This window comes from Phyllobates terribilis, unplaced genomic scaffold, assembly GCF_046119375.1.
Source record: "Phyllobates terribilis strain yellow unplaced genomic scaffold, ASM4611937v1 Scaffold_7__3_contigs__length_470593459, whole genome shotgun sequence".
NCBI lineage: Eukaryota > Metazoa > Chordata > Amphibia > Anura > Dendrobatidae > Phyllobates > Phyllobates terribilis.
In genome coordinates, this window is record NW_027362767.1 from 388,018,287 (window position 1) to 388,045,125 (window position 26,839).

The 26,839-nt window shown below is 46.3% G+C and overlaps 1 protein-coding gene across 1 annotated transcript in view; it reads left to right on the top strand.

Annotated features, from left to right (window-relative positions):
* Positions 1-473: 473 nt before the first annotated feature.
* Positions 474-26,839, top strand: part of LOC141154945 (cytochrome P450 2F2-like) — a 71,426-nt gene continuing 45,060 nt past the window's right edge. Inside the window, exons 1-2 of the mRNA XM_073641518.1 lie at positions 474-624; positions 14,413-14,590. Coding sequence (XP_073497619.1) covers positions 14,414-14,590 — 177 coding nt within the window. The 5' untranslated portion in view covers positions 474-624; position 14,413. The remainder of the gene's footprint in view (positions 625-14,412; positions 14,591-26,839) is intronic.

Genomic DNA, 26,839 nt, shown 5'->3' on the forward strand with positions numbered 1-26,839 from the left:
CCCCTACTGTTACATCAGGTGGGTGGCAATATGCACCTACAGGCCAGACACCCCACATAACCCAGCCACCACTGGAAGGACCCGGCCTGTATGTCTGGTGAGTTAGTAAGTGCTTGTTTCATCAGTATTTTGCACCTGTGCTGCCCTCGCCTTTATCATGGGGGACCTGCTGCATCCTGCTTGTGAATTTGTGTCTGGACATGGTATTGCAAGTATGGCTGCTTTTTCTCTCTTTCAGTGATGTTTTTCTTTTTCTGAAGAGCCTGACTGTTTCCCACCCTCCAAAATATTGTATAGGTTAACCAGCTTCTTATGGAGCTCAACATCTATTGTTCTTGAGATTAATCATTTAATGAAAACCAAAAATCAGAAGGTCCCAATTAAACATTTAGAGTTATTGAATAACCACAAGTTGTATATTAAACCAGGCCTCAGTGAGTCAGTCACAAAACCCTCAGTCTGATATTGATTTTGGGAGAAATTTGTATCTCATCCAAAAATTCCTGGCTCTCGGCATATTCATGTGACTCCGAGAGCTGACGATTACTGAAAGCCAAATCTTGTTTGCTCAGAGAGTATTCCTGAAAAAAGAGAGGAGTGGAGATTGACACGCTGCAGTCTAAGGTAAGTGACCTGCTGTTCTCCTTCCCTGGAGTCATCAGTTTATGTAACTTCTATAGAAAGGATTTATGTGGTGATCTATTCTTCTTGTGTCCTCATAGGCCGCTGCGTCTTCAGTTTGTTTTCCTAAAAAAAATGGCTCATGGGCATTGAACAAAGTAGAGCCCTCTATTTTGTCTTTCCAATGCTATACGCACATGACGTCCATTTCAGAAGCATTGAGCCTGAAATTCGGCTGAAAGTGTCGCAAAACCGCAGCAAAAAAAAAAAAAAAATGAACCTATATAAAAGCAACATTGCTGTGCACATGTTCAGTCTTTTGTTTCTTCTCGGGCCACGTTCTCATCAAGAGCTTTTGGTAAGTTTTTGATGCGTCGAGAATGCAGCATCTTACAGTTCCAGCAGACTGGATGGGATTTACAGAAATCTCATACCCACTGTCCTTTTTTTTTTTTTAACCAGCGTAAACTGACCTGTGGTGCGTGCTTCAAATCCGCAACATGTCAATTGCGGGTACGCTGACTTTTATGTGCAGACTTTTCCCATGGACTTGCATTAGATGCAGAAAATCTGCAGGTAAAAAAAAAAAAAAGCCCCATGTTTTTAGTGCGTTTTTACACATCAAGAACGCATGTAATCCGCATCTAAGTATATCAATAAAGTTTTATCAAAGCCAAATACCAGGAAGTATCAAAAACAGAGCAGCTTTATTTAAAAGATGATGAGACAAAAACACAAAGACCCATGTAAGGCCACATTCACACGTTCAGTATTTGGTCAGCACTTTAAATCCGTATTTGTAAGTCAAAACAAGGAGAGGAACAATCAGAGGAAAAGTATAATAGAAACACGTCACCACTTCTGTATTTATCACCCACTCCTGGTTTTGGCTGTTACAAATACTGATGTAAAATACTGAGCGTGTGAACGTGGCCTAATAAAACCACACACAAATGCAAGTAACCTAATTTACTAAGTGCTGAAATTGTGCACCATTGAAAACTCATCATGGGAACATACAGCTGCAGCGTTCGGAAACCATTAAGGCGAAGTTCCCACAATGAGCTTTTGGTGAGTTTTCGATGTTGCAGATGTTCTGCACCTATTAAGTAAAATAGCTTACTTGCATTTTTTATTTTTTTTAAAAATACAGTTTAAAAAAAAAAACTCACCAAAAAACCAATAGTGGGAATGTAGCCTTACGTGAAAAATCTGCACCTAAAATGACCTGCAAGAGTAATTGACCAGTTTGGGATGTGAAACATGCATGGCAGGTCAGCTTATGCTGAGTAAAAAAAAAAAAATCACAGCGGGTATGAGATTTCTACAAATCCCAACCACTTTGCTGGAACTGTAAGACGCTGTGTTTTCGATGCTGCGAAAATACATGGCGTCAAATGCACCAAAAATTCATAGTGGGCAAGGAAGTAACCTCATTCTTCAGGCAGATTCGTTTGGATGTCAATTACTCTTTATGGCCATGTTCACAATTTGGTCATAAGTTTACATCAGGAGTGGAAACACGTCACCACTTCTGCATTTATCACCCACTCCTGGTTTTGGCTTAAAAATACTGATGTAAAATACTGACCAAATACTGAACGTGTGATCGTGGCCTATAGTTGAAAGTACAGAGCAAAGGCTGCAAATAAACAATGGCAAGACTGCCAGCAGAGCAGCTTCGGTAAAAACACCGCTGACTATTTTCACCGAAATGGCTTTGCCTAGGAAACCCCTGGAATTAAGACCGTTTTAGATTAACAAACATGATACTGCTATATAGTGTCAAGATAAAACTGCTATGCACCGTGCAGCCTACATATGACTACCATGTAGTGCCCAAAGATATGTAATATCTAAATAATTCTTCCTTAACCCCATATGGACTGGGCCAATATTTTCAATTCTGACCAATGTGTTTGAACCCTCCTGTTTGTTTTTTCCATCTTGTGTTTTGCAGTCACGTGACCATCTGCCTTTATATTCCAGCTCCGCCCTTTTGGCTGTGCTGGACTTCAGTGTTTGACTGTTTCTCTAGCCTGGTGCTTCGGTGCCTTTCTCTGTCAGTTCGCTTGGTCCTTCTGGGACCTCTAGTACCTTTTTGTCAGTTTGTCTTTTTGTGTTCTGCAACAATTTCTCTGTTTAGGAGGTGTCCCATTTTTGTCCCAGTCCTTAGTTCTTTTAGGGATGCCCTCCCTTTATGCTATAGGTCTCCATTCAGACTAGCCGAGGACTAAGGCGGGAAATTTGGCAAAAATTTAGCAACTTTCAAACTTTGAATTGTTATGCCCTTAAATCAGAGAGATATGTCATACATAATAGTTAATAAATAACATTTCCCACATGTATACTTTATATCAGCAAAATTTTGGGACAAAAAATTAAAGTTATAAGGGTTAAAAGTTGACCAGCGATTTCTCATTTTTCCAACAAAATTTGCAAAACTTTTTTTTTTTTTTTTAGGGACCACATCACATTTGAAGTGACTTTGAGGGGTCTATATGACAGAAAATACCAAAAATTGACACCATTCTAAAAACGGCGCCCCTCAAGGTGCTCAAAACCACATTCAAGAAGTTTATTAACTCTTCAGGTGCTTCACAGGAACTGATGCAATGAGGGAAAAAAAAATTAACATTTAACTTTTTTTCACAAAAAATATTAAATTTAGACCCAATTTTTTTTTTTTTATTTTCACAAGGGTAACTGATAACAATGGACTCCAAAATGTATTGTGCAATTTCTCCTGAGCACGCTGATGCCCAATATGTGGCAGAAAACGGCAGGGTTCAGAAGGGAAGGAGCGCCATTTGACTTTGTGAATTCAAAATTTGCTGGAATAATTAGCGGCCGCCATGTTGCATTTGGAGAGCCCCTGATGTGCCTAAACAGTGGAAACCACCCATAAGTAACTCCATTTTGGAAACTAGACCCCTCAATGAACTTATCTAGATGTGTGGTGAAGACTTTGAACCCCCAGGTGCTTCACAGAAGTTTATAACATAGAGCCATGAAAATAAAAAAATCACAAATTTTATTTTAGTTCTAATTTTTTTATTTTCAGAAGGGTAACAGGAGGAAATGGACCTCTCATTTTGTTGTGCAATTTCTCCTGAGGGCACCACTACCCTACATGTAATTGGGAACTACTTTTGAGGCACAGTGCAAAGGTCAGAAGGGAAGGAGCACTATATTATAGGGCAGATTTTACTGTTATGGTTTGAGGGTGCCATGACCCACTAGAAAAGCCCCTGAGGTGCCAGAACAGCAGATTCCCCCATAAATGACCCCATTTTACAAACTACGCCTCGCAATGAACTCATCTAGGGGTGCAGAGATCATATTGACACCACAGATGTGTCACAGAACTTTATACCATTAGGCATCCATTTTCAAACTGGGATAATGGATAAAAATGCCACCAAAATGTGTCCCATAATTTCTGCTGAATGTGGCAATACCCCATATGTTGCTGTACAGTACTGCTTGGGCACACGGCGACACTCTCTGGAGGGATGGAGCGCTATTTACCTCTTGGAGAGTGGATTTTCCTAGAATAGTTTGCAGACTCCTTATACAGAGCTCCTAAGTGCTAGAAGAGCAGAATCCCCCTCCCCCTTCACACATTACCCCATTTTGGAAATTATACCCCTGCCAAACATCAGGACGCTAAATGTGGTGTAGACACACTGTGGGACACAGAAGGGCGGGGGGACTTGTGAGCGCAGAATTTGCTGAATTTCTTTTGGGGGGCGAGAAGCCAATTCCAGAGCCTTTGTACTACCAATAACATGGAAGCACCCTATATTTCCATTAACACATGACAGACCTGAGTGGGGGCTTTTTATGTGAAGCTTTTATTGGGAAAATTTTACATAACATTTGGGATCACATTTATCCTGTGCTCTACACTGAGCACTTACTTTGGGGTTTCCATCAAATCTCTGAATCGCGTGATTCAGATGAAACCCCTGAGGGATCCATTCACTATAATGAGATGAGGCAGCATAGTTACTCTGGACTCCGTCTGGCATCTGTTCAGCATTGTCCTTCTTTACAGAGGTGCACAAAACTGTGGCTGACCGCGCTTTTATCTACGCCTAAAAATATGGACACCGCCGAATCATAGGCCATGGTGCCTCAATTTGCCTCATCAATGAATCTTTTGCTGGGGGTTCCGTCTAAATCACGTATTTCAGAGATTTACACGGAAACCCCGGTGGAGGCGCTCAGCGTAGAGCGCAGGATAAATGTGAGCCGAGCCTTACTGCGATGTTTCGGAGTCAGAATGAGCAAAACCGCAAGTGAAGGATTGGTTTCATTTATTTTTTACGCCGTTCCTCATGCAGTATAAAAGTGATTAGACAACTTTATTCTTCTGGTCGGTGCGATTACAGCAATACCAGATTGATATCGGGTTTTTATGATTGGCAGCTGTCACACACTAAAAGATGCTTTGTTTTTGTTGCAAAAACTAATGTTTGCATCGCCATATTATAATAGCTATAATTTTTCTAGATTTAAGCCGACAGAATCATGTGACTGTTTGTTTTTTGCAGGACAAGTTGACGTTTTTATTGGTACCATTTTCGGGAAAATTACATTTTCTGATTGCTTTCTATTCTGATTTTTGGGGAGGCAGAATGAACAAAAACCAACAATTCAGGATTTTTTTTTTTGTCATTACTTGTGTGGTAAAATTGATAATCCAGCTTTATTCTCCGGGTCAGTACGATTATAGCAATACCTCAGTTATGTAATTTTTCTTTTATGTTTTTGCGCTTTTACATAATTATTTTTTCTATAAAAGCTTTTACTATCTTTGTATCGCTTTATTCTGAGCGCTGTAACTTTTTTATTTTTCTGCTGATGGAGCTGTATGGAGGCTTGATTTTTGCGGGACAAGATGATGTTTTCAATGGTACCATTTTTATTTACAGCAGTCTTTTTTCCAGTGGTATGATGAAAAGGCATAGTTTCCCATGTGTTTTTTTTTTTTACGCTGTTCACTTAAGGGGTTAACTAGTGTGACACGTTTATAGATTGGGTCATTACGGACGCGGCGATACCAAATGTGTGTACTTTTTTTGTTTATTTTTGTTTTTTTACATAAAAATGTGTAATATATTTTATTATTTTTTAACTTACAAGTTTTTTTTTTTAAACTTTTTTACTAGTCCCACTATGGACTTTCATTTTTTTCGCAGGTATAATATATATCAATGCACTAGAATTGCAGTACATTATACCTGTGTGGAATACTTCTGAGACCATGCTGTGAGCATGGTCTTAGAAGGTTTCTGTAGCTTGGTGACCCGGGGATTGTCATGGTGCTCGAACTGACATCCTGCCATGACGGGTTATCCCTGTCATTGGGCGTTAAGGGGTTAAAGATGGTGTAAAGTGCACAAGAGCCGTAGTCATGATGGAGCTGCTGTCCGGTTACGCTCTGGCACTTTACAGGCAAACGGTGTCCCTGTCCTAGTGTCCTGTCAGGTGTGGGGTGCATCACTCTCACCAGTAGGCTGCAAGTCTCCACTACTTCCAGGCTCCAATCCTCTGGAGCCACAGTACACAATTCAGGGGACACCATGTTCTTTATAACAGGCAAACGTTTAGTAGTCAGTTCAAATTCATCAGGTGGTAACATGTGGGACAGGGTACAGCATTTCACGTTTCTTCCTTCCTTATTGTAGTACCTCTTCAGTCCTGTCACTAGTTCGTCCCAGACTACCCCTAAGCTCACTGACTCCGTCAGCCTCAGAGGTTTCCTGTCCACTTAATACAACACAAAGAGAAGAGGGGGGATGCCCAAACACTAGGGAAAGGGGGAGTGGAGACCCCTAGGCAGATCTAATATCACCCTGCCTACCCTACCATCCCTATATAGCTTCCACACCTATCACTGAGAAGGAACCTAAGCCCTGGATGGCCCTAGATATGGAGGGGGAGGGGTGAACACTGGTCAGGTCCCACTACAAACTAAAGACAACAAGGTAGACAGACAAAGAGGATAAACTTAGCTTGAGCAGACACCAGAGGAGTAATGCCAACTTTCCTTAAAGGGCAGCAGAGAAGAAGCTAGCCGACTGCTAGTGCTCCAAGCCTGTACAAAGGTACATAGAAGTATCACCAGTGATTCCCTTGAGTAAACTGAGTGTTTTTAACTCCCAGGCAAAGGTGTGTCAATCAGCAGCAGGAGGTGGTCACCGATAGATCCAAAAGGATGAAGAATTAAGAAGGCGTCTATAATGCCAAGTGTAGTGACCTTCTACAGCCAGATCCAGGATGACTGTCTACTACACCTGACACATAGTGAGAAACCTGTGAGAAAATACTGGTATATCGATTCCACATAATACTGCACATCAAATAAATACTGATTAAAACTGTCATACAATGCATCCTCCAAGAGGATCCCATTCTCACAGACATCATAGTCAGTGGAGGCCTTGGACAATCTTTGCTTTTATTAGTTATTTTTTATGGATGTCATCTGTATAGGAAAACAGTAGTTTTTATTTCTTCACAAATAAGACATAGAAAATGTGATGGTTGCTATCACTCGGGGTGGCATAGTATGATTAATGGTTGCAGAACAGCCTTAAAGGCACAGTACTCAGGATCATGCAAGCATCCACCTCACCCAATCATAGCCACACATCATCCACTTTCTTTGTGGTAAAGAGCCTCTTTTACTTGAAGCAACAAAGCCATATAACAATAAATGTCCTTATGTAAGAAGAAATAAACATTATGTTCCTTAAGGTTGATAGTCTGTTTTATTATAAGAGTATGTGTAGCACCCCGAGGGCTCGGCTGCTACAGGGGTATTGCACCTCGAACCAGAGGTGTGGTATTCCACTCCCGGGTAAGGATGGAGTGTGGACTAGAACTCAGTTAGCTGCATGCACCACATACATCCCATTTCCGGGGGACAGATCAACGGTACTCCCACCAGATAGATGTGCAGGTACGACAGCGTCTGTCCCTGGCTGGAGTGGGAGGGGGGGAGGAATATCCCAGTGGTGCAGGAGCAGAGAGGGGAGGGACTCTGGGCATAGGAAGGAGCCCATTGGTGGCTAGTCACCTGGGCTCGGGTGTCAGAGGGAGTATAAAAGGTGGGCACCATCTTAGGAGTTGAGTTCAGTCAGACAGAAAAAGAGAAGAGTAGTGACAGGGAGCAGCAGCCCTGTCTGGGTGCTGCTCCTGAAGGGAGCCAGAGAGAGAAAGACAAGAGGAAAGGAACAAGGAACAAGGAAGGAATGGAACCTGGAGAAAGGCCCAGAGACATGAAGGAAGAGGGAACCCGAACACGCTAGGAGTCAGCGGGTGAAGGGTTGGCAGATCAGGGTACCGGATCCCGAACTGGTGGAGGCCACTTATCCTCAGCCAGGAACCGGAGGTCGTGGCCACGTCTTGGCGCGACCACTCACTACACTCACCATGAAGGCACGCCACATAGGGTCAGGGAAACCGGAGATAGGTTTCGCCACCAGAAGGCCCGAGGAAGCTGGACATGGGTGGGTCCCTAGTGGGGACGGCCAGAGAAAGGAACGGAGAAAGGAGTTCAAGGTCACACTCTGGAACTGCCTGGGGGTTGGTCGAGCCCCGTACCTGGTGGACGCAGCACGGCTCGGGTCGTCATCACCTGCAGAACTGACACTGATAACATCTGTGAGTAAAGAATTGAAAACTGCAATCAGTCTCTGTGTTCCATCGCACTACCAGCACTAAAGGTACCGGGACGCCCTTTCTATCACTCCCTTCACCCGCACCAGCTGCCCTGAGGCCATACCTCTCCCGTTGGGGGTTATACCACCATTGCTGCACACATACCACCGGCCTCAGCGGACTGTTCTGCAGCGGCGGCCTTGCGACCGCAAATCAACGGGTGGCGTAGTCGACACTTAAACAACATCTACAAAGACTGCCACACACTTAGTTTGACCACCCTGGGCACGGACCGGGTCCCCGCCACTCGGAGACTACTACCCCCATCGGATCCGGCTCCGGGTATTCCCCCGCGCACACGTGCGCCGCACTACAGCACTGGCCCAGGGGGCGCGTCATATGTATTTTGCATTTAATTGTATTTAGTAATGCGTAGACATTGTCATGTGATGTATATACTGTACTTTAATGGGAAGTATTTAACTGCACACCTTAAGGTCCCCGGCCTGACGGTATGTGGGCTGCAATATTTATTGGTGCCAGCATGATTTTTTTATATAAGGTGTCATCGGGTCTCATGGTGTCCTGGTCCTCAGGTATTCAAGGACTTGCCTGAAAGAGCCTATCCCTGATGTGATGCTGGAACGCTGCAGCCAAATTCTTTTAAGGATGTTTTATGATCATTGTGTATCATGATACATTTGTAACGGGGCGCAGGGTGGTAGTCGGTGGCGAGTGTCGTGGTGCTCTCCTCATCACCCCGGCCCGCTACAGGAAAATGGGGACTGGATTGTCCCTGGGTGTGTGTTGGGTGTTGGATGCTGTGCTGTATGTTGTGGGATCCTTGACTTAATTTCATGCTAGTGTTGGACAAGTGCAGATCTTCCTTACTTGAATGAAAGAGACCACAGTTCTTAATAAAAACAGAACAGTTCCGTTTACTTTTCTCCAGCACAGCCTTAGAAACAAGGGATCACGGTTACAACAGTTACTGCAACACACGGCTTTTCAGAGATGGTATAGCACAGTCTTAACCCCCACACAGCGATGATCACTGTGCTTGCTCCTGTTGATCCTCCTAGTTTCCCCCACACACCCGTCTCTCTCTTTTCCCTTCTGACAGGTCCTTACTCCAAACTATCCCTCACTCTACTCACTTAAAAATGGCCAAAAACTAAACCCCCAGTGCTCCCTCACTCACTAAGGGCGGCCCCCAAAACAGTTAACCCTCTATGTGTCCCCAACTACCATGAGGGAAGAGTAATACAAAATGTAAACCTTTGTTGACTCTGTTGCCATCTAATGGCCAAACCCCTAAATAACACAATTCACATTACACAAACACACTTAGGCTATGTGCCCACGATGCAGAAATGAAGCGGAAAATTTCCTCTTTGTTTCTGCATGTCCTTGCCCGGAAAAACGCGTGCGGAATTTGACACCCGTTTTTCGCGCATTTTTGAAGTGTTTTTGACATGCGGAATTGCCTTGCGTTTTTAATGCATTGAGAAGGCAATTCCGCATGTGCAAACGCACAAATAATGGACATGCTGCGGATTATTCCGCACATCAAAAACGCTGCGGAAAATTCCGAAGCATGGGCATTGAAAGTGCGGATTGTCATTGAGGACCATGGGGCACGGATTACCAAACCTTTTACAACCGTTCACGCTGTGCAAAAACGCTTGAAAAAACGCATCGTGGGCACGTACCTTAAAACAGCTTTAGAGGGGAATAAGGTTCCCAGCATACCCTCACACATTTACTACTTTTATACATATATAGTTAGATCCTCAAAATAACAGGAATGATCCATTCATATACATAACATAGAGCCTACAGAGGATATTGAAGGTGCCTCTGTAGGCTCTACATTTACTACTTTGCATTTTGAGACGTGACTTTATGCACTTACTATTTTCTAGCTGCCCCTTCCTCCCTTGGTGCAATTTTATTTCCTTTTAAATATGGTCTTTAAAGAGGCTGTCCATTACTTTTACATTGATTGGCTATACTTAGGATAGGTCATCAATGTCTGAATGACAGGGCGCCAAGTATCAAGCCCTCACCGATCAGCTCTTCCCGGTGTCAGTAGCATTCGGAACAGCTCAGTCAATAGAATAGTGGCCATTGCCAGGTACTGCACATCCACCCCTTATTGATTTGAACATGAGGTATACAGTGGTGGCCAAAAGTATTGGCACCCCTGCAATTCTGTCAGATAATACTGTTTCTTCCAGAAAATGATTGCAATCACGAATTCTTTGGTATTATTATCTTCCTTTAATTTGCTTGCAAGGAAAAAACACAAAAGAGAATGAAGCAAAAACCAAATCATTGATCATTTCACACACAACTCCAAAAATGGGCCTGACAAAAGTATTGGCACCCTCAGCCTAATACTTGGTTGCACAACCTTTAGCCAAAATAACTGCGAACAACCGCTTTCGGTAACCATCAATGAGTTTCTTACAATGCTCTGCTGAAATTGTAGACCATTCTTCTTTGGCAAACTGTTCCAGGTCCCTGATATTTGAAGGGTGCCTTCTCCAAACTGCCATTTTGAGATCTCTCCACAGGTGTTCTATGGGATTCAGGTCTGGACTCATTGCTGGCCACCTTAGAAGTCTCCAGTGCTTTCTCTCAAATCATTTTATAGTGCTTTTGGAAGTGTGTTTTGGGTCATTGTACTGCTGGAAGACCCATGACCTCTGAGGGAGACCCAGCTTTCTCACACTGGGCCCTACATTATGCTGCAAAATTTGTTGGTAGTCTTCAGACTTCATAATGCCATGCACACGGTCAAGCAGTCCAGTGCCAGAGGCAGCAAAACAACCCCAAAACATCAGGGAACCTCCGCCATGTTTGACTGTAGGGACCGTGTTCTTTTCTTTGAATGCCTCTTTTTTTTTTTCCTGTACACTCTATGTTGATGCTTTTTCCCAAAAAGCTCTACTTTTGTCTCATCTGACCAGAGAACATTCTTCCAAAATTTTTTAGGCTTTCTCAGGTAAGTTTTGGCAAACTCCAGCCTGGCTTTTTTATGTCTCGGGGTAAGAAGTGGGGTCTTCCTGGGTATCCTACCATACAGTCCCTTTTCATTCAGACGCCGATGGATAGTACGGGTTGACACTGTTATACCATCAGACTGCAGGGCAGCTTGAACTTGTTTGGATGTTAGTCGAGGTTCTTTATCCACCAGCCGCACAATCTTGCGTTGAAAACTCTCGTCAATTTTTCTTTTCCGTCCACATCTAGGGAGGTTAGCCACAGTACCATGGGCTTTAAACTTCTTGATGACACTGCGCATGGAAGACACAGGAACATTCAGGTCTTTGGAGATGGACTTGTAGCCTTGAGATTGCTCATGCTTCCTCACAATTTGGTTTCTCAAGTCCTCAGACAGTTCTTTGGTCTTCTTTCTTTTCTCCATGCTCAATGTGTTACACACAAGGACACAGGACAGAGGTTGAGTCAACTTTAATCCATGTTAACTGGCTTCTAGTGTGATTTACTTATTGCCAACACCTGTTAGGTGCCACAGGTAAGTTACAGGTGCTGTTAATTACACGAATTAGAGAAGCATCACATGATTTTTCAAACAGTGCCAATACTTTTGTCCACCCCCTTTTTTAGGTTTGGTGTGGAATTATATCCAATTTGGCTTTAGGACAATTCTTTTTGTGTTTTTTCATTGAAGACAAATTAAATGAAGATAATACCAAAGAATTAGTGATTGCAATCATTTTCAGGAAGAAACTGAGTATTATCTGACAGAATTGCAGGGGTGCCAATACTTTTGGCCAACACTGTATGTGCAGTACACGGCCGCAGCCACTATAGAGTTGACAGAGCTGTGATGTGCAGCTCCATAACTGAGCAGTTCCTGCCACCAGTGACACCAGGAACTGCTGATTGGCGGGGGTTGCCGGGTGTTGCACCCCCCACCAATTAGACATTGGATGTAAAAGTAGTACACAACCTCTTTAATGATCAATTTGTAGACACCTGATGAAGGAGCCAGTTTGGCTCTGTAACTCAGCCATTTTTTACTTGTTCCAGCGGTTTTTAGAATAATGTGGATTAGTAAATCTTTGCTATGTCACCATAAGGGACAGCAGTCTAATTGAGCTACAGCCTCATTCCAGTAGATCGTTTTTTTTTTCTCTTGCTTTTCTTCTTTTCTTATACCCCTCTGTTCCAGGAAGGATTTGTCGGCAGCAGTCGGTTCTGTTACTTCCAAGGGCATTCAGCTATCGTGCACTTGGCACAGTGACATCCGGTTATTTTTCCTTCATTTTTATACATTTCTTATATTGCGATAGGTCATTCTTTAGGTACTTCTTTTTGTCTCTTGTAGATTTTTTTTTTTTGTACCACGTGGTGGCTGCACTAGACAATTAGTGATGGTGTAAACATAAGTCATAAAAAAATATGGTGATTGATTGAGTTGCCTAAGCCTTACATATGGCTGATATTAACAATGATTTGGTGTTATCCTGGGTCCCAGAATGCAGCTGTAAACTCTTTATAGCACTAGCGTGTATGCAATGTATATGTGGTTGCTGCTGGTGTAGAGTATTGTGCCTGTCCGTCTACTGCATTCATTGTAAAGGGGGAGAAGTTGTCTAAACACCCTATCTGAAGACTTCTCATATATTATTGTATTGATCTGCTGTTTTATATGTTCTATTTCATGTGATTTTACATATACTGTGTTCTGCAGTAATAAGTTAACCTAAGACAACGTTAACAGTTAGTGCCAGCCCAGGTTTGGGAGGAGTTATGTGGGCACATAGGAAGCTAGTTTCTGTTTATTAGGCAGTTGATGAATAGTCTTTGAAGGAATAAGAAGTATTGTTGTTTAGAAGTCCGCAAGTTGGAGAGTGTGTTAGCGGCAGAAGAATTGAAGGGTGAACAAGTTCTACAGTAACAGAATTCTTACACCATGTATTACAGAGATATGAGAAGGTTCTTTTACACCATCAGTTAGTACCTGCCATAGAAGAGCAGAGAAGGAGTGGGCTACAGTAAGGCAAAGTATAAACCAGTCGTGGAGGTTTAGAGAAGTCCTATTCCGACCAGGAAAGAACACAGGGTGCTCATTGCAGTGGAGGATAATCAGACTGAAGGCCAGAGATGGGAAGCTTAGAAGTACTATATCACTCTTGATTTGCAACTATACTATCAATATGCTGTTCGAAACTAGAAATAAGTATGAGTCTCTGCCTAAGGCTATGGCCCTACTATCAGTATTTGGTCAGTATTTTTCCTCAGTATTTGTAAGTCAAAGCCAGGAGTGTGTCAAAAATGCAGAAGTGGTGCACTTTTTTTTTTTTATTGTGCCTCACCTGGTCTTGGCTTACAAATGCTGAGGAAAAATACTGACCAAATACTGATAGTAGGGCCATAGCCTAATGCAAAAGAAATGTATGAAGTTTTGTGCATGTTATCAAGTGTTGAAACCCTGTTTGAGGAATTCCAGTAAAAACATTTTTATCTTTTTAAAATGGATGGATCCTGGTCTCTCTGAATCCATGACACCACTTGTGGCCTAAAAATGGGTATGCAGCAAACCCCCAGAATGCACACATACTCATGGGTACCGTAAATGGATGTTTTGGGACGGCGATGTAAAGCTTATCACGACAGAGTCCTTTACATCATGTCAGGTAGCCTGTAGGTAGTATCAGACCATAGTGACAATTGTATTTTATTGGATCATTAATTATTGTTTACATCTTGTCAGAAAAGACAGGAGGGCAGTCAAGGGTGTAAGTACCATAGCAGTAAAGTGGAGTGGAGCCAATTTTTGTAGGACCACTCCACAGCTTGTACTAAAAAAATTGTAGAAAGTTAACCCAATAATCATGAGAAAAAAAAAATGAAGTGGGGCGAGCAAACAGGTGCAAAGTATTCATTACCCAGTTGTGGTAGATTTAACTACCAAAAATAAGTCCCCCCAACTTCACGTGCACCCCTGATGGTAGATATATTAAAATTAAATTTCCAACAGGTACAACTGGAACCTCTTGCTATCTATTCAGATTACTCTGCAAGTTGGGGAAATAATAAGAAGCCTTTTAAAAATGATCTGCAATGAACCTTTGTCCACAGGATGGATTTCTGCTCACTGGTTACCGTCCTCATAGTGATTCTCATAACCAGCATTTTGGTTAACTATACAAAGATTTTGCTGGAGAAGTCCAAGCTGCCTCCAGGACCAACTCCTCTTCCCATCATCGGCACTCTTCACTTGATGAACTTCAAAGATATTGTAAAGTCTCTGATGGATGTGAGTAATGCTGGAAACAATACTTAGCACGCATTAAGGATTCCTAATGAAAATCTGTGGATATAAAGAAATGATGGCAACATTTATGTAATGTTTAGATGTTGCTTAAGATAGGTCTGTCACCATTTCAGTGTCCAGTTTTTTGCATTTATTTTATTCCCAATGTTCCCCTAAGTATTCCATTTTTTTTAAAACACTTCTCCAGTGTTTTGTTTTTTTTCACCGCTGGAGCAGTGCTTGTAATCTAAGGTCCCTGACTTTTAGGCCACAGCCACACTATCAGTATTTGGTCAGTATTTTTTCTCAGGAGTGGGAGTCAAAACCAGGAGTGGGTGATAAATGCAGAATTGGTGACTTGTTTCTATTATACCTTTTTTCTCTGAATGTTCCTCACCTGGTTTTGGCTCCTACTCCTGAGAAATACTGATAGTGGGGCCGTGGACTTACTCTTAAACTCACCTGCTGCCGTCTTCACCTTTATCACCACCGCTCCCGTCAGTCTCCAGCAGTTTGTGACATGCCAGATCACTCTAGTGTTTCATGCAGAGAGTCAGAAGTCACTTTACAATGCAAGTCTCTGAGAGTCTCATTCTGGCCTCATTCTGACTCTCATAGATTTCCATTGAGATGTTATGATGTAACTTCTGACTTCCTGACAGTCAAAAGTTGTGGTCACAAGATGGCGCTACGGGACCAAAGCGGTGCTGAAAAAAAGGTGAAGACGCCGGGGAAGGTGGTATTCGTATTTGGATTTGACAGAGTTCTCACATAGATGGTTATACACGGCAGCACTTTACACGACAGCACTTTACATTTCTTCTTCAGCACGATCTGACAGTCACATGAATACATTTTAGCAAAATCCATCTTTACTACTTTTCGCACATGTCTGAAGCAGCCACCTTTTTATGCCTTCCGATGAAGCAAGACATAGAATTCCTTCCCTAAATCTTCCACACTGGGTTGGCAAATTGCAATTCACCACTGTATAAGGGCTACCTTGTCCAGCCCACAGAAGTCTGAGGACTAACAGTAACTCTGCTCCACCATTGTTCCTGTTTGGGCCTCTCCCAGTTAACCACCAAGCTGTAATTACTTCTAGAATAATGCTTCTGAAACTCTTCCTGGCTTCCCGTTGTGGAAAAATTTGTTTTCTGTCTGGTTGATGCTCACTGTGCTGTAACTACAGGCACTCTGCAGTACTATAAATTAATGCAGTAACTTGGAAATGCACATTACATTTATTTGAGCATCTTCAGGAGATTCTGATCATTCTTCCATTCTCTTAAGCAATGACTCCTTGGTAGACAACATAATTTTTATCTCTAAATTAAAATGCCAATTTCCCAGAATCCATATGGTGGATTTACCCAGCACCCTCCAAAAAAACCCAGAATACTCAAGGGAGAGTCAGGAATAAAATAAGACTAAGTACTGGTCACAAGTGATGAGCGAGCATGCTCACAAGTACTTGGTACTCGCCCGAGCATCTCAGTACTCGAGATGCTCGGAGCTCACCGAGTACTTGAGCATCTGCCCGAGCATCTCGCGGGTCCCCTCCCTGCATGTTTGGTGCTCTTTAGAGCGCCAATCAACATGCACGGATTGCCTGCCACTCACTGTAATGCTGTAGCCATGTTGGTTGTGGCATTACAGTGATTGGCTGGCCGCACAGCGTCATCAGGTGTATATCAGACCTGACGCCACTGTGCTTGTCACAGTCACCCCGGAATCAGACAGTGTAGAGAGAGGTGCTGCTGAGCTAGGGAGAGACTTGGTTGTGTATTAGGTAGTAAAGGGAGAAAACAAGTACATTACACATATCCATCTTAACAAACAGTCCTTCTGAGGACTAATCCATCTGCAGAGATATCAGACAGGCAGTGTATATAGCATACTGCAGTGAATATAGCACAAGAGGCTCCATTCCAGTTTTGTCTGCTGCTGCTGTTAGATATTTCTAGACATAACCACAGGTCTCAGGGGCCAGGAATAATTTTTTTTGGATCTAATCCTCATTATTTGCTTAAAAAGCAATCCAGAGAACACTGTTTTTCTGCGTCATTTGCTTGTTGGCACTACAGAATACAGCCAGGTCCTTTCCATATTACAGCGCTAAAAATCCAGCTATTTAAAACGGTGGTTTGTCCGTCACACGGATCACATATAATTGCGCTGAAAATACTGCCATTTCTGGCCTCCATTCTAATTTTTTTTTCAGCGTGTCAGCAAAGTTTTTGACATCAGTTTGTTGTTCAAAATAGTTACCTACAGGCCAGGTATTTAAAACTGTGGTTTGTCCATCACACGGATTACATATAACTTCACTCCAAATGGCTGAATTTGGAGTGAGCGTGGAAGATATTGTCCTCCATTTAAAATGGGCAAGGCTCATGGCAAGGGACGGGGAACTGGACGTGATGGTGATGGTGCATGCAGAGGCCGAGGCCGTGGACAAGCTGAAATTGTGCCACAACAAACATCCACATCTTCTCGCCCGATATTCCTGTCCCAATTACTAGGGGACCACAGCACACTGCTATTGAACCCAGAGCAGTGTCAAAAGGTTGTTGGTTGGATAGTGGATAATGCTTCCAGTCACTTAGCCTCCACCACCACCACCCTGTCTTCCACACGGTCAAGTCTCAGTAGCCGTGAGTCTGGACTGCATATTTCTCACCCTGATCCTCCTTCCTCCTACCATGCCGAGTGCGCGGAGACTACTGATCCCACACTTGGACGCTCTGAAGAGCTGTTCACTTTTCCATTTATAGATTCGGGCCTCTCGCCCGGTCCACTTGAAGCGAGGCAAGAGGAGATCGCAGCTTTGGGCAACCACGGTCACACGAAGGTGACAGTGGTAACGTGTCACAAGAGGAGGACGATGATGAGACACAATTGCCAGAAAGTCAGGAGGAGGACCAGGGTGCGGATGTGGAAGAAGAGGTGGTTGGTGATATAGTAACTGACCCAACCAGGCAGGAGGACATGCAGAGCGAGGACAGCAGCACACAGGGGGAGAGAGGCAGAGCACCCCAACAGGCAGGAAGAAGCAGTGTGGTGGCCACAGACAGAAGGAAGGCAACCCCTCCCCGTTACACCAACATGAAGGAAGTTGCCAGTACAACTGTTAGGTCTTCCCGAGCCTGGTTGTTTTTTAAAGACTCAGCCGATAACCCCAAAAAGGCCTTTTGCACCACCTGCCAGGCCAGCATCAACAGGAGTGGCAAAACTTGCAGCCTGACCGCCACCAGCATGATCAGGCACATGGCAGCAAAGCACCCGACTTTGTGGGCCGAACCCCAGGGTCCAGGAACAGTGTCTGCGGGTGGCACCATTGCTTCTTATGCTGTTGTGCATGCAAGCCAATCCCCTGTCCATGGTGCATGCGAAGATGCCTCCTGCCCTGCACCTGTCGTTGCACACTCTCAAGTAGCAGAATCAGGAAGCACGTCCACGTCCTTGTCTTAGCGCAGCGTTCAGTTGTCCATACCCCAGTCCTTGGAACGCAAGCGCAAATATGCAGCCAACGCCCCACAGGCCACACTACTAAATTCCCACATTTCATGACTGCTTGCGCTCGAAATGTTGCCTTTTAAACTCGTGGAGACGGAAGTTTTCTGCAACCTGATGGCGGCGGCCGCCCTTCGGTACTCGGTCCCCAGCCGCCACTATTTCTCCCGGTGTGCCGTTCCCGCATTACACAAGCACGTGTGCCAAAACATTAGCCGTGACCTCAACAACGCAGTTACCAGGATAGCACGTGGACAAGTGCTTGTGGGCAGGGACAGTACATCTCGCTGACGGCACACTGGGTTAACATAGTGGAAGCCGGGACCCAGTCAGACCTTCGGACAGAACACGTCCTCCCGACGCCAAGGATGGCAGGCCCTAGGTCAATCAGGGTTGCCCCCACAGTCTACAGCTCCTGCACCTCATCCTCCTCAGCCTCATCCTCCTCTTCAGCCTCCATCTCCGAAATGACCATCAGTCACAAGCTGGAAGCACTGCAGCACTGCCTCAGCCAAGTGACAACAGGCTGTGCTGAAGCTAAATGCTTAGGTGACAAACCGCACAATGCTGAAGAGTTGTGGACAGCTCTGAAAGAGCCGGCAGATCTGTGGCTCACACTGCTGAACCTATTGCCAGGCATGGTCGTGTGTGACAATGGCCGGAACCTGGTGGCATCTGAGGCGAGGCGAGCTCTCACATGTACCATGCCTGGCCCATGTGCTTAACCTCATGGTTCAGCGGTTTCTCAAATCCTACCCGGAGCTGCCGGATCTGCTTGTTAAAGTACGCCGCCTGTGTGCCCATTTTAGAAAGTCACCTACAGCTTCTGCCACCCTTGCCGTCTTTCAGCAGAGTTTGCAGCTTCTGCCTCAGACTAGTGTGTGATGTCCCCACGCATTGGAACTCTACACTGCAGATGTTGGGAATGATTTGTGAGCAGAAGAGGGCAGATGTTGAGTACCAGCATCAACAAGGCCGTCGATATTCAGTTCAGACTCCACACATAAGACCTCAGGAGTGGACATGGATGTCAGACATATGTACCATCCTCCAAAACTTTGAGGACTCCACCAAGATGGTGAGCGGCGATGACGCCATAATTAGCATCACTGTCCCGCTTCTCTGTCTTCTGAAATGCACTTTGCTCACAATCAAAGAGGATGCATTGCAGGCAGAGCATGATGAGATGGAGCAAAGAACCATGCAGGGTGATTACACACAGCCAAGCCTCATCTCATCCCAACGTGGATTGGGTCACAATGAGGAAGAGGAGGAGGAGGAAGAACAGGAGCTAGTTTCACGCGCTATAGACGGTACTACCTGCACAACTGTCATACCGTCTGTTCAGCGTGGATGGCCAGAGGACAGAGAGGAGGAGGAGAGCATGGTCAGTCATTCTCTTGGTGAGGACACGGAAGTCTTGCCTGTTAGCTGTCTGGCACGCATGGCTGAGTTTATTTTATGCTGCCTTTACCCTTAACACTCGCTTCCTCAAAATTTTGGGTGACAGTCATTACTGGTTGGTGACACTTCTAGACCCACGCTACAAGGAGAACTTTATATCTCTTATTCCTGAGGCTGACAGTTCTACAAAAATGGGGCAGTACCAGAAGGCCCTTGTTGCGGAACTATTAAAAAAATTCTCATCTGAAAAGGCAGGTGGCAGAGGTCACAGTTCGTTGGACAAACAAGGAGTACAGGCAAGAGAGACACAACTACAATCCAGCAGAGGCAGGGGAACACTGTCAAAGTTCTGGGAGAATTTTCTCAGCCCCTCCCATCGCACAAGCCCTGAGGAGCGGGGTACTCTCACAAGGAGTGCAAAGTTTGGGATGATGCTGTGAGAGTACCTTGCCGACCGTACCAACGTCCTCCGTGATTCCTCTGTGCCTTATAAATATTGGGTATCCAAGCTGGATACGTGGAATGAACTGGCTCTCTATGCCTTGGAGGTCCTGGCCTGCCCTGCCGCCAGCGTTTTATCAGAGCGGGTTTTTAGTGCCACTGGTGGAATTATAACTGATAAGTAGTGTTGAGCGAACATGCTCGACACTGCTCAGTACTCGCCCGAACATCACGCTACTCGGGATGTTCAGCGAGCACCGAGCATTTCCGGGTTACTCGGGCGGGAGCTCGGGTCTCCGCCCTGCATGTTTGGTGCTCTTTACAGAGCCAATGAACATGCAGGGATTGCCAGCCAGTCACTGTAATGCCGCAGCCATGTTGGTTGTGGGCATTACATTGATTGGCTGGCCGCACAGCGTCACCTCGAGTATTTAAAACCGGGCGCCGCTATCTTGGACACTGACCGCTGGGATCAGACAGTGTAGGGACAGCGCTGCTGATTTAGGGAGAGATATATACTGCAAAATAGTTAGTGTAGGGTCTGTAAAGCCTGCCAAATAAAACAAACATTCCTTCTCCGGATTAATATCCATCCAAGATAGCAGGCAGGCAGGCTGTATAGGAGATGCAGTGGTTATACCAGTAAACGCTGCATTACAGTCCTGTGTGCTCCCTGTTGCTGAAATTGCTGGACTTAGCTCCAGGTCTTGGGGGCCAGGAAAAATCCTTTTTTTTTTCATCTAAATCCTCTTTTTTTTTTCCCTCCTTCACACTGTACAAATACTCATCTTATTAACCTTTTGGTGTCCCCCCCCCCCCTCCCCCCCCCAAAAAAAAAAGTGTGTCTTTGACAGTTCAGACACAAATTATATTTTTTTTAAAGAGTCTGGTGTAGGCCAGAGAAATAGAACTCAAACCTCTGTATTATCCACTTTTGGGACATTTTTACCTAAAAAAAACAAACAGTTTGTGTGTCGCTCACTGTTCAGCCGCAAATATATCTATTTAAAATTGTCTGGTATACCCCAGTAAACAATAACTGTGGTTTTGCCATTCCACGGTAAAAAATCTCTATAGAAAAAATACCAAAAGCTGGATAATAAAGAAAAACAGTTATAGTTTCTCCCTGATTGTTCAGATTGTTTAAAAGAGTCAGGTGTAGGCCAGAGAAATAGAACTGTGGTTTTCCTCTTCCACGGTTCTAATCTACTTTCTATTACCCTTTTTCCATTGATAGTGCGAGTGTAAGCTATTTTACTTCCTTTACAATGGGCAAAGCGCGTGGCAAGGGACGTGGAACTGGAAGTTCTGGTGAATGGTGCGTGCAGAGGACGGGGCCGTGGCCAAGGTGAAAATGTGCCACAACCAACAGCGACATCTTCTCGTTCCCACTTCTTGACCGAATTACTAGGGAAGCACAGAACAACACCAGTATTGCGAACTGGTCAGTGTGAACAGGTTATTAATTGGATAGCAGATAATACTTCCAGTTACCTGAGCACCACCACCTCTGGTCTGTCTTCCACACGGTCAAATGTTAGTAGCCGTGAGTCTCGACCGCATACTCCTCCATACCCTGATGCTCCTTCCTCCCACCATGCCGAGTGTCGTCAGACAGCAACTGATCCCACACTTGGACACTCTGAAGAGCTGTTCACTGGTCCATTTCCAAATTTGTGCCCCTCGCCTGCTCCGCTTGAAGTGGTGGAAGAGGAGATCCTATGTAGCAATGCCCAAATATTTGAACAGCCACGGCCACAGGAAGTCGACGCCGGCAATTTGTCACAAGAGGTGGACGATGACGAGACACAATTGCCAGGAAGTGAGGAGGAGGATCGTGGTGCGCAAGTGGAAGAGGAGGAGGTGGTGGATGATCTAGGAACTGACCCAACGTGGCAGAAGGACATGCAGAGCAAGGCCAGCAGCACACAGGGTGAGGGAGGCAGAGTAACCCAACAGGCAGGAAGAAGCAGTGTGGTGGCCGCACACAGAAGGCGGGCAACAGTTCCCCGTAACACCAACACGAGGGACGTTGCCAGTACAACCTGTAGGTCTTCCAGAGTCTGGAATTTTTTTAAAGACTCTGCTGATAACCCCAAAAAGGCCATTTGTACCACCTGCCATGCCAGCATCAGCAGGGGTGACAAAACTACCAGCCTGACCACCACCAGCATGATCAGACACATGGCAGCAAAGCACCCGACTTTGTTGTGTGAACCCCAGGGTACACGATAAGTGTCAGCGGGTGTCACCACTGCTTCTTCCGCTGTTGTGCTGCAATAGAACCCCCTGTTGTGTGTGCAAGGCAATCCCCTGTCCATACTGCATGCAAAGATGCCCCCTCCTCTCAGTCTTCATTTGTTATGGCAGTTTCTCAAGAAACAGCATCAACGTCCACGTCCCACCGCAGCGTTCAATTGTCCATATCCCAGACCTTTGAACGAAAGCGGAATTCCGCAGCCAATGCTCCACAGGCCACAGTCCTAAATTCGCACATTTCACGACTGCTAGTGTTGGAAATGCTGCCTTTTAGGCTGGTGGAGACGGAATCCTTCCGCAACCTTATGGCGGTGGCCATCCCTCGGTACTCGGTCCCCAGCCGACACTATTTTGCCCGGTGTGCCATCCCCGCACTACACAAGCACGTGTTCCAAAACATCTGCCGTGCCCTCAACAACGCAGTTACTTGGAGAGTCCACCTGACAACGGACACGTGGACAAGTGCTTGTGGCCAGGGACGGTACATCTCCCTGACGGCACACTGAGTAAACATAGTGGAAGCCGGGACACAGTCGGACCTTGGGACGGAACACATCCTCCCCACACTGAGGATTGCGAGCCCTATGTCAGTCAGAGTTGCCCCAACAGTGTACAGCTCCTGCGCATCATCCTCCTCCTCCTCATATTCAGCCTCCATCTCAGATATCACCACATCAGTTACAAGCTGGAAGCACTGCAGTACTGCCTCCGCCAAGCGGCAACAGGCTGTGCTGAAACTCATAAGCTTAGGTGATAAATCTCACACTGCTTGTGAGTTGTGGAAAGCTTTGAAAGAGCAGGCAGATCTGTGGCTGAGACCGCTGAACCTACATCCAGGCATGGTCGTGTGTGACAATGGCCGTAACCTGGTGGCGGCTCTGAGGCGAGATCACACACGTACCATGCCTGGCTCATGTGCTTAACCTCGTGGTTCAGCGGTTTCTTAAATCGTACCCCGAGTTGCCACATCTGCTCGTCAAAGTACGCTGCCTGTGAGCTCATTTTCGCAAGTCGGCTACAGCTTCCGCCGCCCTTGCTGTGTTGCAGCAGCGTTTGCAGCTTCCGTCACACCGACAGGTGTGTGATGTCCCCACATGTTGGAACTCTACCCTCCACATGTTGCAAAGGATTTGTGAGCAGAAGAGAGCAGTTGTGGCGTACCAGCTGCAACAAGGCCGTCGATATTCAGGTCAGACTCCACACATAATGTGCAAAATGAAGTGGACAGTGGGGCGCCAGACGCTGGAAAAGGCGCTCAAGTTGGATAAAAACATACCTCCTTATTGAAGTTATGATGCCCACTCAGTGGGCATAACTTCAATAAGGAGGTTTGTTTTTATCCAACTTGAGCGCCTTATCCAGTGTCTGGCGCCCCACTGACCACTTCATTTTGCACATTGTTCACTTTTCCTGCTGGGAGTTGTGGCTTGGGGCTGCGGAGATCTGGTTACACCTCCAGCTGCAGGACCTGCAATGATGTCACCACCCACGTGATCCGGATTAGGAACCATGTGACTGGAAGCTCCACCTGCTAACCCAGAGGAGACTCTGAAGGCATCGTGGCAGCGCTATTAGTCCAGTAGCTGTTTCACCCGGGTTGTGCAGTCTGCACAACCAACCCAGGTGAGCAGACCACCATACCTTACAGGCTCACACAAGCACTGCGCTTTTCCCCCCACCCCCCATTTAGACTCCACACATAAGACCTCAGGAGTGGACCTGGATGTCTGACATATGTACCATCCTGACAAACTTTGAGGAGTCCACCAAGATGGTGAGTGGCGATGACGCCATCATTAGCGTCAGCATTCCACTTGTCTGTCTTTTGCAACGCTCTCTGCAGAGAATTAAAGAGGAGGCATTGCAGCCAGAGTATGATGAGATGGATCAAGAAGCCGTTGCGGTCGATTACACACAGCCCAGCCTTATCTCATCCCAACGTGCATTGGGGGACAATGAGGGAGAGGAGGAGGAGGAAGAACAGGAGCTTGTATCATGCGCTGTAGACGGTAGTACCTGTACAACTGTCATACCGTCGGTTCAGCGTGGGTGGCCTGAGGACAGGGGGGAGGAGGAGGAGGAGAGCATGGTCAGTCGTCATCTTGGTGAGGACACGGAAGTCTTGCCCGTTACCAGTCTGGCACGCATGGCTGACTTTGTTACGCTGCCTTAACCATGACCCTCGCGTTGTCAAAATGTTGGGTGACAGTCATTACTGGTTGGTGACACTTTTAGACCCCCGCTACAAGGAGAACTTTCACTCTCTTATTCCTGAGGTGGAGAGGTCTACAAAAATGTGGCAGTACCAGAAGGCCCTTGCTGTAGAACTGTTAAAAAAATTCCCATCTGAACACGCTAGCAGCAGAGGTCACAGTTCATTGCCCAACCAAGGCGTACATGCGAGAGAGACGCAACTCCAATCCAGCAGAGGCAGGGGAACACTGTCAACATTCTGGGACAGTTTTCTCAGACCCTCCCTTGGGACAGACCCTGAGGCGCGGGGTACTCTCATAAGGAGTGGAAAGTTTCAAAAGATGGTGAGGGAGTACCTTGCCGACCGTACCAGCGTCCTCCATGATTCCTCTGTGCCTTTTAATTATTGGGTATCCAAGCTGGACACTTGCAATGAACTCGCTCTGTACGGCTTGGAGGTCCTGGCCTGCCCTGCTGCTAGCGTGTTATCGGAGTGTGTTTTTAGTGCTGCTGGGGGAATTATAACTGATAAGCACACTCGCCTGTCAACTGACAATGCTGACATGCTGACCCTTATCAAAATGAACAAGGGCTGGATTGGGCCAGACTTCTCATCACTACCAAATGACAGCAGAGTAACATAAAGTTAAATCCACTGTGTTATTTCGGGAGGTGTATTCACATGCACCGCTACACACCTACCCATGGGTATACGCTTCCTCATTTTGGCTGTTTTATGTTCTTCTCCTTATCCTCAGCCTCCACCACCACTATACCACCAGGGTGACCGTGGTCCGTGTTGCCATTATTGAAAGTTCCTCCGTCCTTATTTTTGTCAGCTTTTGCTTGGAAGGTGTAACGGGTCTGGGAGGCGGAACCTCTGAGCTACTATACAAGGGGGCGGCCCTTGTAAGGGAGCGGGTGGCGACCAGGCAGGCAGTCACAGCAGGTGACCGGGACAGTCTCTAGAAGAACGGGCAGGAGGTCACGGCAAGTGACCGGGGCAGTCTCTGGATGAACGGGCAGATGGTCACGGCAAGTGACCGGGGCAGTCTCTGGGTGAACGGGCAGATGGTCACGGCAAGTGACCGGGGCAGTCTCTGGGTAAAGGGTTGGTACGACCTGTGGCGGCTGATGGTAGACGTGAGCTCCCAGGTGAGCAGGCGAGAGTCTCTGGATAAACGGGTGGTCACAGCATGTGACGGCGGAGCCTCCAGGAAGACCAACAGACAGGCGGCAGATGAGCGCTCCCAGGTGAGCGGGCAGAAGTCTCTGGACAGGCGGGTGGTCACAGCACGTGACGGCAGAGCCTCCAGGTAGGCTAGCAGACAGGCAGCAGATGAGCGCTCCCAGGTGAGCGGGCAGGAGTCACTGGACAGGCAGGTGGTCACAGCACGTGACGGCAGAGCCTCCAGGTAGGCTAGCAGGCAGGTAGCAGATGTGCGCTCCCAGGTGAGCGGGCAAGCTGGTCCATAGACAGACTGACAAGAGTTGGAAGGCAGACCGTCGGACCTCAGGCAAGCAGGCAGGTAGTTGATGTGCGCTCCCAGGTGAGCGGGCAAGCTGGTCCTAAGACAGACTGACAGGAGTAGTAAGGCAGACCGTCGGACCTCAGGCTAGCAGGCAGGTAGCAGGATATCAGGCAGGAATTAGACAGCATACTGGCAGGTAACTCGCAACGGGACCTGAGGGCTGAAGCAGAGTAGTGAACAGTGCTACAACATTGCTCGGGCACCTCCATTTTGGAGGAGGTGCCTTTTATATGGGAGGTCCTCCGGCAATTGGCCGGGGACTCCTTAGGACGGCGCGCGCGGTCCCTTTAAGAGAGGGGGAGCGCGCGCGCGCCCTAAGCACACTGCCGGGGAAGGAGCGCGTGCCGGAAGCAGCGGGGAGAGCAGCGCTGGAGGACGCCGCGCCAGGAGCGGGGAGGTGAGAGGGACGGCGTCTCTGCCTAGAACGGGGCAGAGACGCCGATGCTACAGTACCCCCCCCCCCTTTAGGCCCCCTCTTTTTTTGGCCAGAAAGAAATTTCTCAAGGAGAAGCGGGGCGTTGATGTTCTCCCTGGGTTCCCAAGTTCTCTCCTCAGGACCAAACCCCCTCCAATCTACCAGAAAAAAGGTTTTTCCTCTTACCCTCTTGGAGGCCAGAATACTCTCTACCTCAAAGATGTCATCAGCGGAAACCGGAGCAGGAGGGGCACCTGGATTTTTGGAAAAAAAGTTAAAGACAACGGGTTTGAGGAGAGATACGTGGAAGGAGTTGGGGATCCGTAGGGTGGCCGGGAGTTTTAATTTGTAGGCCACAGGGTTAATTTGCCTGAGGACTTCGAAGGGGCCGATGAATCGAGGACCCAACTTGTAGGAGGGTACTTTGAGCCGCACATGTTTGGATGAGAGCCAAACCTTGTCTCCCGGACGGAATTGGGGCGGATCCAGACG